Source organism: Prosopis cineraria, unplaced genomic scaffold (assembly GCF_029017545.1).
Source record: "Prosopis cineraria cultivar Desert tree isolate PC_DT_omini unplaced genomic scaffold, ASM2901754v1 PC404, whole genome shotgun sequence".
NCBI lineage: Eukaryota > Viridiplantae > Streptophyta > Magnoliopsida > Fabales > Fabaceae > Prosopis > Prosopis cineraria.
The window spans coordinates 33310-47037 of record NW_026555729.1 but is presented as its reverse complement, the minus strand read 5'-3'; the positions used below and the strand labels follow the sequence as shown (position 1 = coordinate 47037).

The window sequence follows — 13728 nt, the reverse complement described above, 5'->3', positions numbered from 1 at the left end:
GAGGCTAACTTGAGATTGCTTAATCTCATTTACACAGGTTTACTTAAACCAGAGATTGGAAATTTTTTAGACAAAAATATTATTGGTTACAATAATTTTCAGACAAAATTTTCGCTCTAAATTTTGCCCCATATCACTCAATGTCCATGGCCGCAGTACCAAAGCAGAGCATTCTCTTCATTGTTGCTATATGGTATTACCACCTCTCTTCCAAACTAATTTGAGGCCCCACCATGGGGGATCGTTAGTACAAACGATGGCCTCACAAGTACTTCAAGAATGTTTTTAACATACTTATTTAACATGACTGCATTTCTTAGGACTTGAACTCCAAATCTTATGATAAATTGATTCAATTCTTTCAGCTAGTTAAACCAAATACATCTCAGTTTTTAACAAGTCCATTTCTGTTTGCCAAAAAATACAAGTCCATTCTTGCCATGTTTGTTCGGATAGGGACATTGACTTTTTCAGAGACATGTAAGCAGATTTAGGTGAAATCAAATAAATTTGCATGCACGTTAATCTGTGGATAGAGATAGAAGGAAAATGTTAAAAGCATTCTAAGGAACGGAAAACGAAAATTAAAAAAAAAATCTTCTATTGAAAATTAAAATAGAGGGGATCTGAAACATTAAATAGTTAATCTGGCTGGATTGAAGAACGATAGCAAGAAAATAAAAATTGGTTTGCCTTGATATTTATATAATAATTATCATTAAACAAATTAAACACAAGATATACATAATATTTACATCGTAAATATATATATATATATATATATCCAATTTATTCTGATAATACGTTAAAAAAGGGAATTAATCGTCACATTGGAATTAACAATCATGCATATATCCTTTTTATTAACTAAAGGTAATATTTGATACCTAAGAGTACAAAGCTCTCCAAAGATGCTTAGCCATTGGAAAAAACATCTTTCTCTTGTACTGCGAATGAAAAATCTGGTGACGTTTAGATTTCCTACAAATGTGCAAAAGGGGAAAAAATTAATAGTAATCAAAAACCATGAAACGACAATTCATACAGAGGAAGCACACAGGCTCACCTTGTCGTTTTATTTGTGTAATTGGTCTTCTCTTTGAACCTTCTCAGGTGCTTCCTGGGTGGCTCGTTTGGATGAGAAGCTATAGCTTTTCGTTTCAATGAAGTTGTTGAAGCATTCATGGAGAGCAGAGGAGACTTGAACTGGATATTCTCCATGTTCGTTTGTCGCTTATCCACATAAATACCACAGTTCACTATGGAGAGATCAGGTGGGTCACATGTAACTTGTATGTCCACGTCATTCCAATCCAATCCCAGAAACTTATTAAGCTCCTCTAACTCTTCACTAAAGTCACTAAGCAGATCAAAGAAATATACATGACCTTGATCACCTACTTTATACAAAACACGACCCCTTTTCCTTGCAACACGATCAGTTTGTATCCATGGCATTTTATTACAACCGTTGATGCTCATAAAAACTTCCACCATGTAAACCCACTTTGTGTTTGCTTTCCCCGTCTGGTATGCGAAGACGATACGAGGCATATTTCCACGAACACGAAAAGACAATTTTGCTCCTTTACAACAATAGTCTAACCAATCAGGAAATGTTGTTGCCGGCATAACGATTTCCATGGCAAAGCCCTCTTTCGCCTGATTTATCAAAACAGTAGCAACAAAAGGCATTTACGGCTTTGAAAATGACAATAAAATAATACTATTTAAATAGCAATAGCAGTCAAGAACTAATAGGTCACTTTTCTTGGTATATCTAAACATTGGTTTTGAGTTACTCGGAGCTTTTGGGATCATCAGACGTAGAGAGCGTGCCTTCTGGGGACGGGGGAGTTTTGAATATGAGTACTACTATTCTTCTCTACTATTTAATTTTCCTATTATTTATTCTTTATTAGTGGGATTTATATATAGAACTGCTTCTATCATTATATTTATATTTATGTTTCTAAATTCTCCAATTATGGGTAAGGATGTAGCTTGATGAGGAAATTAATTTGGACTGATTGTTTTGACTCTCTATGGATTTTTTTTATTTATAAACATATTATGATTTTTCCAATTTTATCATTATTTGACCAATAAATAAATTTATGGGTAATCTTAATGAACTAGTGGTATATTGAGAACTTAGATCCAAAAAAATAAACACAAATAACTAGGGTGGGAAATAGTGTTAGGAATATTGAAGAAGAGAATATTAATAACAAAGATGATGATGAAAGTCAACTCATCAAATGATAATGAAAATGACAAACCCTTCTTGTGTGATTTAAAAAGAAACAGGAGAATGACAGTTAGATTCCATAACATTGAATTAATGATAGTTAAGTCCCCAACAAATTTTTTAAAAAAAATAAATTGAAAATATCGATCCAGATAATTACAAATCTAGGAGTTTCAATTGCAAATTTTGTAGATTGTAATAGAAATTTTTGTTTATAACTATTTAAATTGATATTTATAATTTATTTTGTAGAAAATTTTGCTAGCAATCTAACTATCATTAATTCACTCCTTTGAGACCTAATTGTCATTCTCCCAAAATAAACTACATTACCCTTTCTCGAAGGGTGTTAAACCAACCCCTACTTTAAAGTAAAACAATAAGGTGAGAACCATGTTAACCTCCCTACTTTCTAATTTAAAGTTGTGTCCTTTATATACACATTAGGGTCACTAACTAACAAGTGATTAACATCTAATCACTCCTAATATTCCAACAAATAGTTCTAGAGGTTAGCGATGACTTAATAGTTACTCCTTAGATTCTTTTTATAAATAATTTTCAACATGTTTCACTAGAACTAAAAAAAACTTTAAAATTTAGTAAATCTATTTAAAAATTTAATAAACTCTCAATTTTTTTATTAATATTAAATATACATACTTTAATAACATATCTTCTCTCACGAATATTTAATGAAGGATAAAATGAGAAATTTTGTGATAAAAATTTAATAATGTAACTTATAAATTAGACAAAAAAAAATCTTCTCTTCTGCCTTATATAGGACTCGAAGGAGTGAAGCTATTTTTTCACAGTTTAATTATAGTTTACTGCAATCCCATATGATTGTGAGACCGATCATTAATGTCTATCTTACCAGTCACACTTGATTAATTTGATTAATATTTAAAATAGCAAAAGAAAATGAGAATATATAAGCATCAGAAAAACCTGAGACCATAAACGGCCTATCGATTCCATAGTTAATGACATGCAGTTCTCCGCAGCTATGTGTTGCAGCGATGATGGCAGCTCCACTATGTCTCTTAGCCTCTTGCAGTTAGTCAGAGATAGTCTCTCCAAATACGCACACTCTTTAATGCACTCAGGAAGTGACACAAAATCATTCCCTGATAGATCCAGGTCTTCCACATTCTGAAAACATTTCAAAGTCAGGTGAAGATCTTCATCCAATAGACCGAAATTTCTGAGATTCAAGGTTTCTATATTTTCACAGCAAATAATTGATTGACTCTGTTGCATCATTGTCTTCAAAGATTCTCTACCAAGAGAGTGAATGCCTTCCAACCCAAGATCCTCAAGATTTGGCAACGTCAATAGGCTATTTGGAAGCTCCCTAAGACTTGTGCAGGAGCTTAAATCTAAACTACATAGCGGTGGAAGATTTCCAATGGAAGGTGGGAGCTCTTTAATAGCGGTCATAACTGCAGAAACTATAAAGAGATGTTCCATCTTTCCCACTATATGTGGGAAGTAGTCAAGACTCTTGCAAAATTCGAGGTTAAGCTCTTGAAGAGATGCCATGTTGATTTCATGTGGAAAGCTTGTAAGTATAGGGCATTCACTAACATCTAATCTTTCAAGCTTGCTGAGGGATCCCACTGAATCGTGAACTTTGGTCAGATTCAGACATTTATTAACGATCATTGTTTTTAAATTTTGCAACTGAGACATATCTGGTACTTCGGTAATGAATTGACACTTTGAGAAATCCAAATATGTCACATGTGTCATGAATTCAGACTTCTGCCAAAAAAAAAAAACATTGTCTTTTGAGTAGAATTCAATCATTCAGTTTATCTAAACCAATGCAAACATACCACTCACAAAAAACTAGTCTCTCCGAACCATAATATAGGATATTGGTAATTACAATTCATGGTTCTCAAAAAAAGGTAAAACCTCAGTCTCTTAAAATTTTTTACATCTTTTTAATTATACCCCAACTTTTCTAATTTTCACAATTGCTAACTATTAAAAACGAATAGCTATAGTTGTAAATTGGGAATGAGGTTGTCTCCCAAAGTCTCAATTTTGAAGAGGCCCAACTTTTCTTTTTCTCACAATTGTCTACTGATAAAAATGCTTAACTTTTGTTGTGAATTACCAGTAACCTCACTTAGGAATGAGGTTGTCTCTCGGTGTCTAAGTCATGGAGAATCCCGACTTTCCTTTTTCTCATAACCTTGGGGTTTAAACTACTTAAATCGCATCTCATTATATTATATTGGGTTTGAATTCCAAGTAACCCACTTATAAAAACCAAGCAACCTTAGAGATTAGATAGTCTCCCTGTGTGTTTAATTATCATATGTAGCTCAAGTGTACCACCCTATAATTTTTAATCCAAGTTTTAAGTTTAATCAATGGAGTTTAGGGCTAATTGGATTCTATTAATGTCATGGAAGATGTTTGGACTTAATTGTCGAAGTCTTTAAGCCCTAATATACACAATTGAGGCCCAAAACCCACTCCAGATAGTTGAAGCACATGGATAGCATGTGACACTAGTGCAAAAGGCATTTTTTGCCACAGTTATATGACATTTTTCATGACAAAAAATGATGTGTAATAGAAGATTGTGTAATAATAAATGAAAACCTTTTATCATAGGTCAATTTGAAACTATGATAAAAACTTCTATTTTTTGCCACAGGTCAATGTGAGATCTGTGGGCCTGTGATAAAAAATAATATTTTTTACTATAAGTAATAAAGGACTTGTGATTAAAAATATCATCTTTTGTCACAAGTCTTTTATAACCTATAACGAAATATATTATTTTTTATCACAGTTTCAAATTGACTTTTGGTGAAAAATGAGCTTAACGCAATTTTTGGTGACAATTGCTATTATTTGGATTAAACATCTATCAAGACAAAATATATTTGTTTGATAGGTGCCATATATAGTCAACATTGTTTAATTTTAAAAAAATTGAATCAGCTGAGGGTTGGACAGAATTTATGGTGATAGGTATTAAGAGTGTCGTCATAAATATCATTTACGACAACAAGCCCATGTTTGACTGTCGCTATAAATGCTAAAAAAGAATTAAAAAAAATGTGCATAATGAGCTTGGGGTTAAGGACAGAATTTAAGGCGTCGGGTATTTGAAGCTCTATCGCTATAAATATGGAGCTGAGGTATTTACGACGACAAACACCTGGCTGCCTGTCGCTGTAAATTCTATTTAATGTTCCAATAAATACGTCTTATTCCACACATGCGTTAATACTGCATTCATACATTATTAAAATAAAATTAATTACATTCTAAATAATATCTCTTATAAAATTCAAATTAAAATTAAAATTAAAATATTTTAATTTATCATTTAATAATTAATAGTGTCTGAATACAGACACAATTAATTAAAATTAAATACTTGAACTCATCTTTTTCAAAAAAAAAAAAAGTTTTGACAAGTGGGTATTTACGACAACAATCAATTGGATGCCTGTCGCCGTAAATGCTACTTGATTTAAAAAAATTTTAAAAAAAATGTGGGCAACAAGCTTGGAGTTAAAGATAGAATTTATGGTGATAGGTTTTTGAAGCCCTGCCGTCATAAATAAGGAGCTAGTATTTACGGTGACAGACATATGGTTGCCTATGTCGTAAATTCTATTTAATGTTCCAATAAATATGTCTTGTTTCAAACGCACATTAATGCTACATTCACGCCTTAATAAAATAAAATTAATTACATTCTAGGTAATATCTTTTATAAAATTAAAATATAAATATAAAATATTTTAATTTATCATTTAATAATTAATAGTGTCTAAATACAGACACATAAATGTGTCTGATTTCAGACATTATTAATAAATTAAGTTATTTAATTAATTTAACATTTATATTCAATTAAATGTGCCTTAATAAAAAAACAACTAAATATTTAATTGATAATTTATTTTAAGTAATTGAATCATTTAATTTGATCTAATATCCATTTATGGTGACAGTTTAATTTAAGACTGGTAAAAAATGATGCATTTTTTAACTTATTTACATCTATGCCATTGAGTCTTATATTACCACAGTTTTTTGATAAATTGTGGCAAAAAATGTGTAGTTAAAATTATGGTTTGCACCAGTGGTAATTGGTATTATTTGGCTACTTTTACATCTTGAAATGTAAAAGAAAGAGCAAACCCTAGATGGAAAAGAGAGGAGTTTCGAGCTCTAGAGTTTGTAACTTCTTATGATTTAGGCTGATACTGAAAGATGAATGGAATGAGAGGTAATGGCTCTAGATGGTGCTTTGTGGCTCTCTCTTAACATTGGTATGCAGCCATAGAGCCGGGCAAACAGGTTGAGCCAACGAGCTAGCCCATTTAACCCGCACAATTTGATGGGTTGGGTTGAAAAAATTAGCTCATTTTTAAAAACAGGTTGGATTAGCCCAACCTGCAAAATTAGCGAGCTAAAACAGACTAGCCCATGGGCTAAACGAGTTGGCCCGCGGGCTAGCATATTTTTAAAAAATAATTTTTTATTTTTTAATTATATTATATCTTTTTATAAATCTACAATAATGATAATATTTCTTAAATATATAATTTATGACTCTCAAATATGTTCTTTACATTTGAAATATAATGTAAATTCTTTTTACAATTTGCAAATAAAATTTTTATTACAGTTTGTGAAGATGATTTATTAGTTTTTATAAAAATATTTTAAATATATATTATTTATTAATATCATAAAATCTATTTATTGAAATTATAAATATGAATTCATTGAGAAAAATAATATGGGTTTATATTCAAATTTTTTTCAATGACAAAGATAGCACACCTAGGCGAAAAGATAATTGATAGTAAAAATCTAACAAAATAAATTTGCTTAGTTGAATTCTATATTTATTTTATTTATTTATAAGTTTTTTAATTACTAATTTACTTTAAAATATGAAATAAATAAATATATTTATATTATATAAATTTTAAATTATTAAAAAAATTAATAATTTTTTGCAGGCCAGCCCGCAGGTTGGCTAACCCGCTAGAAAATGGCTTGGGTTAGATTTTTTAGCCCGTTTTATCTAGCGGGATGGCCTAACCCAACCCGCAAAAATGCCAGCCCGTGCGAGATAGCTCACAGGTTGGCCCGTAACTTATTTGCCCAGTGCTATACAATTGTATTAAGCAGTTGAAGGTGACTATAGTTTTACATTAACATTGACGAGTTGTGGATGGTAAAGGATATGCAAGTGTTAGTTGATCATGTTGCTATGGGATTGGGGATTTTAATGATTGCCTATGAATGTGTACCTCTTGCATGAGTGTATATGCTTATGAGCTATGTCAACGTAGCAGCATGGGTACGTCGCTTGCAGGTGTGTGTTGGCTACTACATGTAACCTTAACTGAATAGCACGTGTACCTTACAAGTGTGTGCTGGCCATCTCGTGTTTGGGTTATGTTAGATTTGGGATTAGTATTTGCATACTTCTCTAGGCGGTTTGGGTTAAACCATGGTGTACGGCCATATATGACGTCGTAAATTTGTTTGTGTAACTCCATTGAAAGGGATCGAATGTGAGTGGTTTATATGTACAAATCTTCAATATTATTGCTTTTGAATCATGTATAAGCCATGGTTACTGAGATTTGCAACTCATCCTTGTTATTTGTCATCCCCCAAGTGAAAGCACTAGTAGCATGCGACAGAAGGAATTAACCTTGCTTATTCTATCAAGTTTAATTTCTAATGCTCCTAGAACTTGCCAAGCTTTGAGTTGTTGTAGTTGTAGTTGCTTGGCCTATACCTTTGAATTGAACTTCAAATCTTTGTTTGTTAGATGTTTCTCTTGATGGTTTTAGGAATCAAAAAGGAAAATTTGATATGGGCTCTCAAAGCTATGTGAAACTCAAGGTAGTTTATTGTTATTCCTTAGATGAAAATTAAGGCTACAGTAAAATCAGTAAATTATACCAAAGAATAAATTGTGGTCGGGGGGAAAGGAAAAGAGTACCTTGAATGGCTCTTCCAATGTGAACTGACTTCCATTTAACTTCAAGCAAATTAGCTTCGAAGGAGAAAAATTTGGCGGTAAAGTCATAGAAGGATATCCTTTCCAGTCAAGTAATCTTAAAGTATTTGGAAAATATTTAGAACTTGTTGAAAATTGGGCATTTCGAATGATGAGAATCTTGAGATTATTCATCTTCTCAAATGCTATACCACCCCACTCCACTTTTTCTTGATGAGGTGGATCAAGTATTATTCCTTCAATATTACTGCTTCCCTGTAATGCAAGTTTGCAAAGTAACATTGTTATATATTGCCAAATTAGCACAACAAATTTGATGTATATAACTCTATATATATAAGAATGAAAGAAAACAGACCACAAGAAATAGATTCTTACTGAATTTTCTTGTAGCACTTCAAGAACATCTCTGTAATACCATAATCTACTGCGTTGACCAAGATTTGATGGCCCTTCTTGCCTAACAATCTCCTTGCCCATTTGTTGTATGAGATCATGCATGTACAAGCGACTGCTATTTTCATCAATAGTGATCAGAGATTTATCAACAAGGACTTCAATATAAAACCTTGCCCCATCATCACAAGCTTCTAGTATGTCTTCAATGAATTCTAATGCCTTCTTCTTAAAGAAACAAGCAATATCTAGAAAAACACGCTTAGCACCATCTGGTAAGCAATCATAGCTTATCTTAAGTACCTCATGGATTGTTCTTTCAGGGATTCTCTTGTACTGTTCCAACGTAGATCTCCATTCTTCAAAGTCCTTATGTGCCAAATTGGAGCCTACTAATTTTAAAGCTAGAGGAAGGCCATGTACATATCTAATAACATGATTGGACATATTTTCATAGCCATTTGGAGGTTGGCTCATACGAAAGGCATGCCAACAGAAGAGTTCAAGAGAGCAAAGTCGACTTAGCTCCTTCACTTCATATGTTTTCTCAACATTACGTGCAATGAGCAATTCCTTATTTCTTGTTGTTATAATAATCTTGCTTCCACAACCAAACCAATCACGCCCCCCTGCAAGTTGTTCTAACTGTTTAAACTCATCAACATCATCCAGAACCAACAAAACCTTCTTGCTAGAGAGTCTGTGTTTTATGTATGAGATTCCTTCATCAACACTATTAAGCTGCATTTTCTGTTCCCCAAGAATCTCTGATAGAAGTGTCTGTTGAAGACGAATAATACTTTGATATTTATTTGATTCTTCTCGAACATCAAACAAAAAACATGCACCGTCAAATTGGTAGAAGATTAATTTATACAAAGCTTTTGCAAGTGTTGTTTTTCCTATTCCACCAGTTCCATAAATGCCCAACATACAAACTCGGTCATCAGATTTATCCATAAGTGACATCACTTCCTCTATGCGAGTTTCAAGTCCAACCATATGATCAATGTTCTGGAAGCGTTTAGGAGGTATCATAGAATATGCATGTTCGACAATCCTTTCAATAAAGCCAGATTCACATCTGCAAAAGGAAAAAGAACAAAAGAAAAAAAAATTCACTATGAAGATATTTATGTAAAAGGTTTCTTATGTGCTTCTTTCCTCTTTGAATACATAAGCTCCTCAATTTTTAATCCTATCTCTCCAATATTTGCCTCTCCTCAGTTTAAGGATATCTAAAAGACTCTGGCTGGAAAAGGTAAATTCAATATAAAAAAACATAAATGGTACAAAATTAAACTTTTAAATGTAAAAGCAAACAAATCATTATTGTTGTTATATACAAAATTTATACCAACTTTGTACTATTCACAACATGTGAACAATTTAATTGATGGAAACAAAAAGAAAAAAGAAATAATTGAAAATATTAAAAATTTAAGAAGATTTAAATATTGAAAATATTTTATATTAATTAGGAATATTCTATTTTAATTATTGCATTATTTTAATTAGGGTAAATGAGCAAATTACCCCCTAAACTTTAGATCCAATAGTACCATAAACTTTAGACTCATTTATTATACAAATTGTTCCCTCAACTTTTGAAAAAGATGCAATCTGGCCCTTGCTATTACCAAAAGTTAACTTTGATCATCAATTTGACCTCAAAAATTATAAAAAATGACCAAAAAATTTTTTGATCTTTTTTTGTAATTTTTTAGATCCTTGTCTATAATTTTTGGATTCTTTATTGTACTCGTTTGTCCTTTTTTGTAATTTTTGAGTCTTTATATGTAATTTTTGGATCCTTTATTAGTATTTTTTGATTCTTTTATGTCATTTTTCTAGTCAAATAACGATCAGAGTTAACTTTTGTTGATGTCATGGGCTAAATTGTACCATTTTTAAAAATTGAGAGAATAATTTGTACAATAAATGAGTTCAAGATCTATAATATTATTAATCCTAATATTTAAGGGATAATTTACTTATTTACCCTTTTAATTATTGTTATCTTTATGCATAAAGATAATATTGAAAAAAAATTAATCAATTCCATTCGATCCATTTTATAACAAACTCTCAAACAATAGTCATGTAAAACTATTTGTTCTCATCATAAGTGTTTGTAAGTTTATTTTGAGATGGAATAGGATGAAGAGGAAAGACTAGAAGTTAGATACAATTATTTGAGAGAATTTTTTTAAAAGGGAGTGGAATGGTTTGAAATGACCTTACAAGCCATCCTTAGTCATCCTAAACTCATTTTCTCTTGTCTCACAATTTGGGGTGTTGAGGATGGAATGGCACAATATAAATAATATTATTGAAAAATTACTCCATCCTTCTCACCCCATCTCACTCTTTCACCCCCTTTCAACATAAAACTGAAAAACATAATTATATCTAATTCAAATATATTAACTTTACAATTATTCTTAAATAATAATTAAATAAAATCATTTATGAATTCCTCCAATAAAACTCTCAAACAATTAAATGTTTTGTTCTATCTTACTCCATCCCACTCCACTCCATTCTATTCTGTTAATAATCATTTATTTTCATTCCATCATATATTCTTAAACATATAAAACTTTCAAACAATGAAAAATTTCATTCCATTCCACTATGTTCTTTTTCATTTAATTCTAAACTCTCAACACACTCTTAGTAAATTTAATCAATAGAAGGCAATTAGAAAATAGTGCAATCAAACCTACCCATCTTCGAAAAGCCATGCTGGTGACAAACTAGCAGCTTCATGCAAAGCGGCCCTCCATTTTTGCACTTTCTCCTGTTCATTCTTGAACCTACCAGCTTTATGATCAGCCATGGCTTCTCCAAAGCTATTTCTTTGCTTCTGAACATCCAAGGGATCCACCTTGTAGAAGATGGGCATCACCACCTGGTTCTTCTGCTTCCTACACCAAACGATGCGGGCAAGTTCCTCGAGGCACCACGTTGAAGTAGCATAGTTGGTGGAGAACACAATAATGGAAATCCTGGATTTCTCTATGGCTTTGAGAAGCGTAGGTGAGATCTCTTCCCCTTTCGCGAGCTTCTTGTCGTCGATGAAGGCGTTGATTCCCTTCCGGCACAGAGCATCGTGGAGACGAACAGTGAAGGTGAGTCGAGTATCTTCACCCCTGAAACTGAGGAAAACATCATATCTATACTTGGTTTTGCTGCTGGTGAAGCCAAGGGATGATGATGGCGCCGCCACTTGAATCGCCATGGTTCTGCTGAGATTTGAAGAGAGAAATTTGCACAATGATTGAAGCGTTGAAGACGGGAGGAAATTTATTGGATGTAGTGAGAACCAATGGTCTCACGAGTTTTTGTTTGACCAGTATCTTGAAGCAATGTTTGTGAAAATAAATAAATATTTTAAAAACTAATTTTACTATGTTAAAATCATAAAATAACAAAATTAAATAATATTTTCGACAGTAAAAATGGTGAAAATTGATCCAAGCTGTGCAGAAGATTTTTTTTTTTTTTTGGGGGCTTGGCAAATGTTGCAGAAGGTTATGCCTAGTTTTTTGTTTGACTTTTATCATTTTGGGAAGCAATTGTTTTGAAAATAAACACATAATTAAAAAATCAAATGAAAAAAAAATATGAAGTCAAAGTCAGTACATGTTACATTATTGTGTCATAACTTTTCAGTGAATTCTAAGTTTTTCTTTTTTTCTTTTTTTCTTACAGTTTGAAGTCAATGCTTGATGCCATAAGCAATACTCCCTCTGATCCTATTTATAAGTCATTTCTACCAACTTCATCAATACCAATACAATAAAAGTATAAAGAATAAAAGTAAGTAAAATTACAAACATGCTCCTATATAACAAATCTAAAAAGTAATGTCCTGTTACTTTTTCTCTCTCATGAAGGATAATTTTGGAAATACCTCTCAAATATTACCTAAAAAGACGCACCGTGACTTATAAATGGGACCAAATACACTTTCTAAAATTGGACTTATAAATGGGACCGGAGGGAGTACGCGCCAAACAGATAAGAAAGAGCTAGAGAGGGGGCAGACTTTGGAAAAATAATTTGGAAGGATGACATATAAGTTTTAAGAAGATCAATTCATTTAAAATAAGTCTCAAAATATTAAGATTTAAGAATTTGTAAGTTAGACATCATCATAAATTTGTAACTTATATTATAAATTTTAACAATAAAAATAAATTTAAATTATATTAAAATTTAAAAAAAATTATAAATTCATCATAATAAAATTATAAAATTGAGAGTTAAATTCATAAATTTTTAGATCTATATGTGATTCTCTCAAATAATTTTATTCTCAATCTCTTCACATTTGAAGGAAAAAGTTGAAGTCTTATATTTCATTTTTCTTTCCTACTTTTATTTCATCTCATTTTTCTTTCCTCATTCAAAAGGGTGAAGAGTTATTCTTTTTTTTTTCTCTCATATTTTCTATCCTTTCAAAAATTAATATTGACGCTACAAACACAAATCTACCGATATATTTTATTCCCTTCAGACCACAACAATTCATTTTTCCACCCAAAAGTATCACATTCTTGGGAATCCAATACCTCTCTATATGATAGACGTGGCAATTTCAAATCCAATAATGACAATATGGTGTCTTGAATTTTGGAAGCGACACAACATTCGATGAATAATTAAAGCGACACAATATCGTGATGTATTATTATGCTTTCTCTATTTTTTAAAAATTTATTTTATTTTTAAATATAATAAGTGACAATAATATTTTTAAATAATTAAATAATTTTATTTTTATCTTAAAAAATAAAATAAAATATTAATTATATATTTTTCCTATCACCATCATAATATTTATTATAATATTATTAGGTGTTAAATTGAAAAATTATTGTATTTTTATATAAATTTAATTAAATAATAAATTTTTATTGTTATGCAAAATTTGATTAAAAAAATTTTATATATAAAAATGGATGTAATATAGACTAAAATACATTTTTAGTTTATATAATTTTTAAATATTAATAAAATATTCATATGTCATTAAATATTT

At 31.1% G+C, this 13728-nt stretch overlaps 1 protein-coding gene across 3 annotated transcripts; it reads right to left on the bottom strand.

Moving 5' to 3' along the window:
• Positions 1-741: 741 nt before the first annotated feature.
• LOC129296952 (disease resistance protein RUN1-like) lies at positions 742-12006 on the bottom strand. Of its 3 annotated transcripts, none has more exons than XM_054935356.1 (6): positions 11408-11999; positions 8661-9762; positions 8265-8537; positions 3206-4021; positions 1067-1662; positions 742-981 (listed from the first exon to the last, which is right to left on the bottom strand). In XM_054935356.1, exons 1-6 carry the CDS (start codon positions 11920-11922, stop codon positions 888-890), a joined length of 3396 nt encoding a protein of 1131 aa, XP_054791331.1. In that variant the 5' UTR covers positions 11923-11999; the 3' UTR covers positions 742-887. The 3 variants fall into 3 exon arrangements, with proteins under 3 accessions (XP_054791331.1, XP_054791332.1, XP_054791333.1); XM_054935357.1 differs by having other exon boundaries at positions 3206-3409; XM_054935358.1 differs by lacking the exon at positions 742-981 and having other exon boundaries at positions 1467-1662; positions 3213-4021; positions 11408-12006.
• Positions 12007-13728: the final 1722 nt, after the last annotated feature.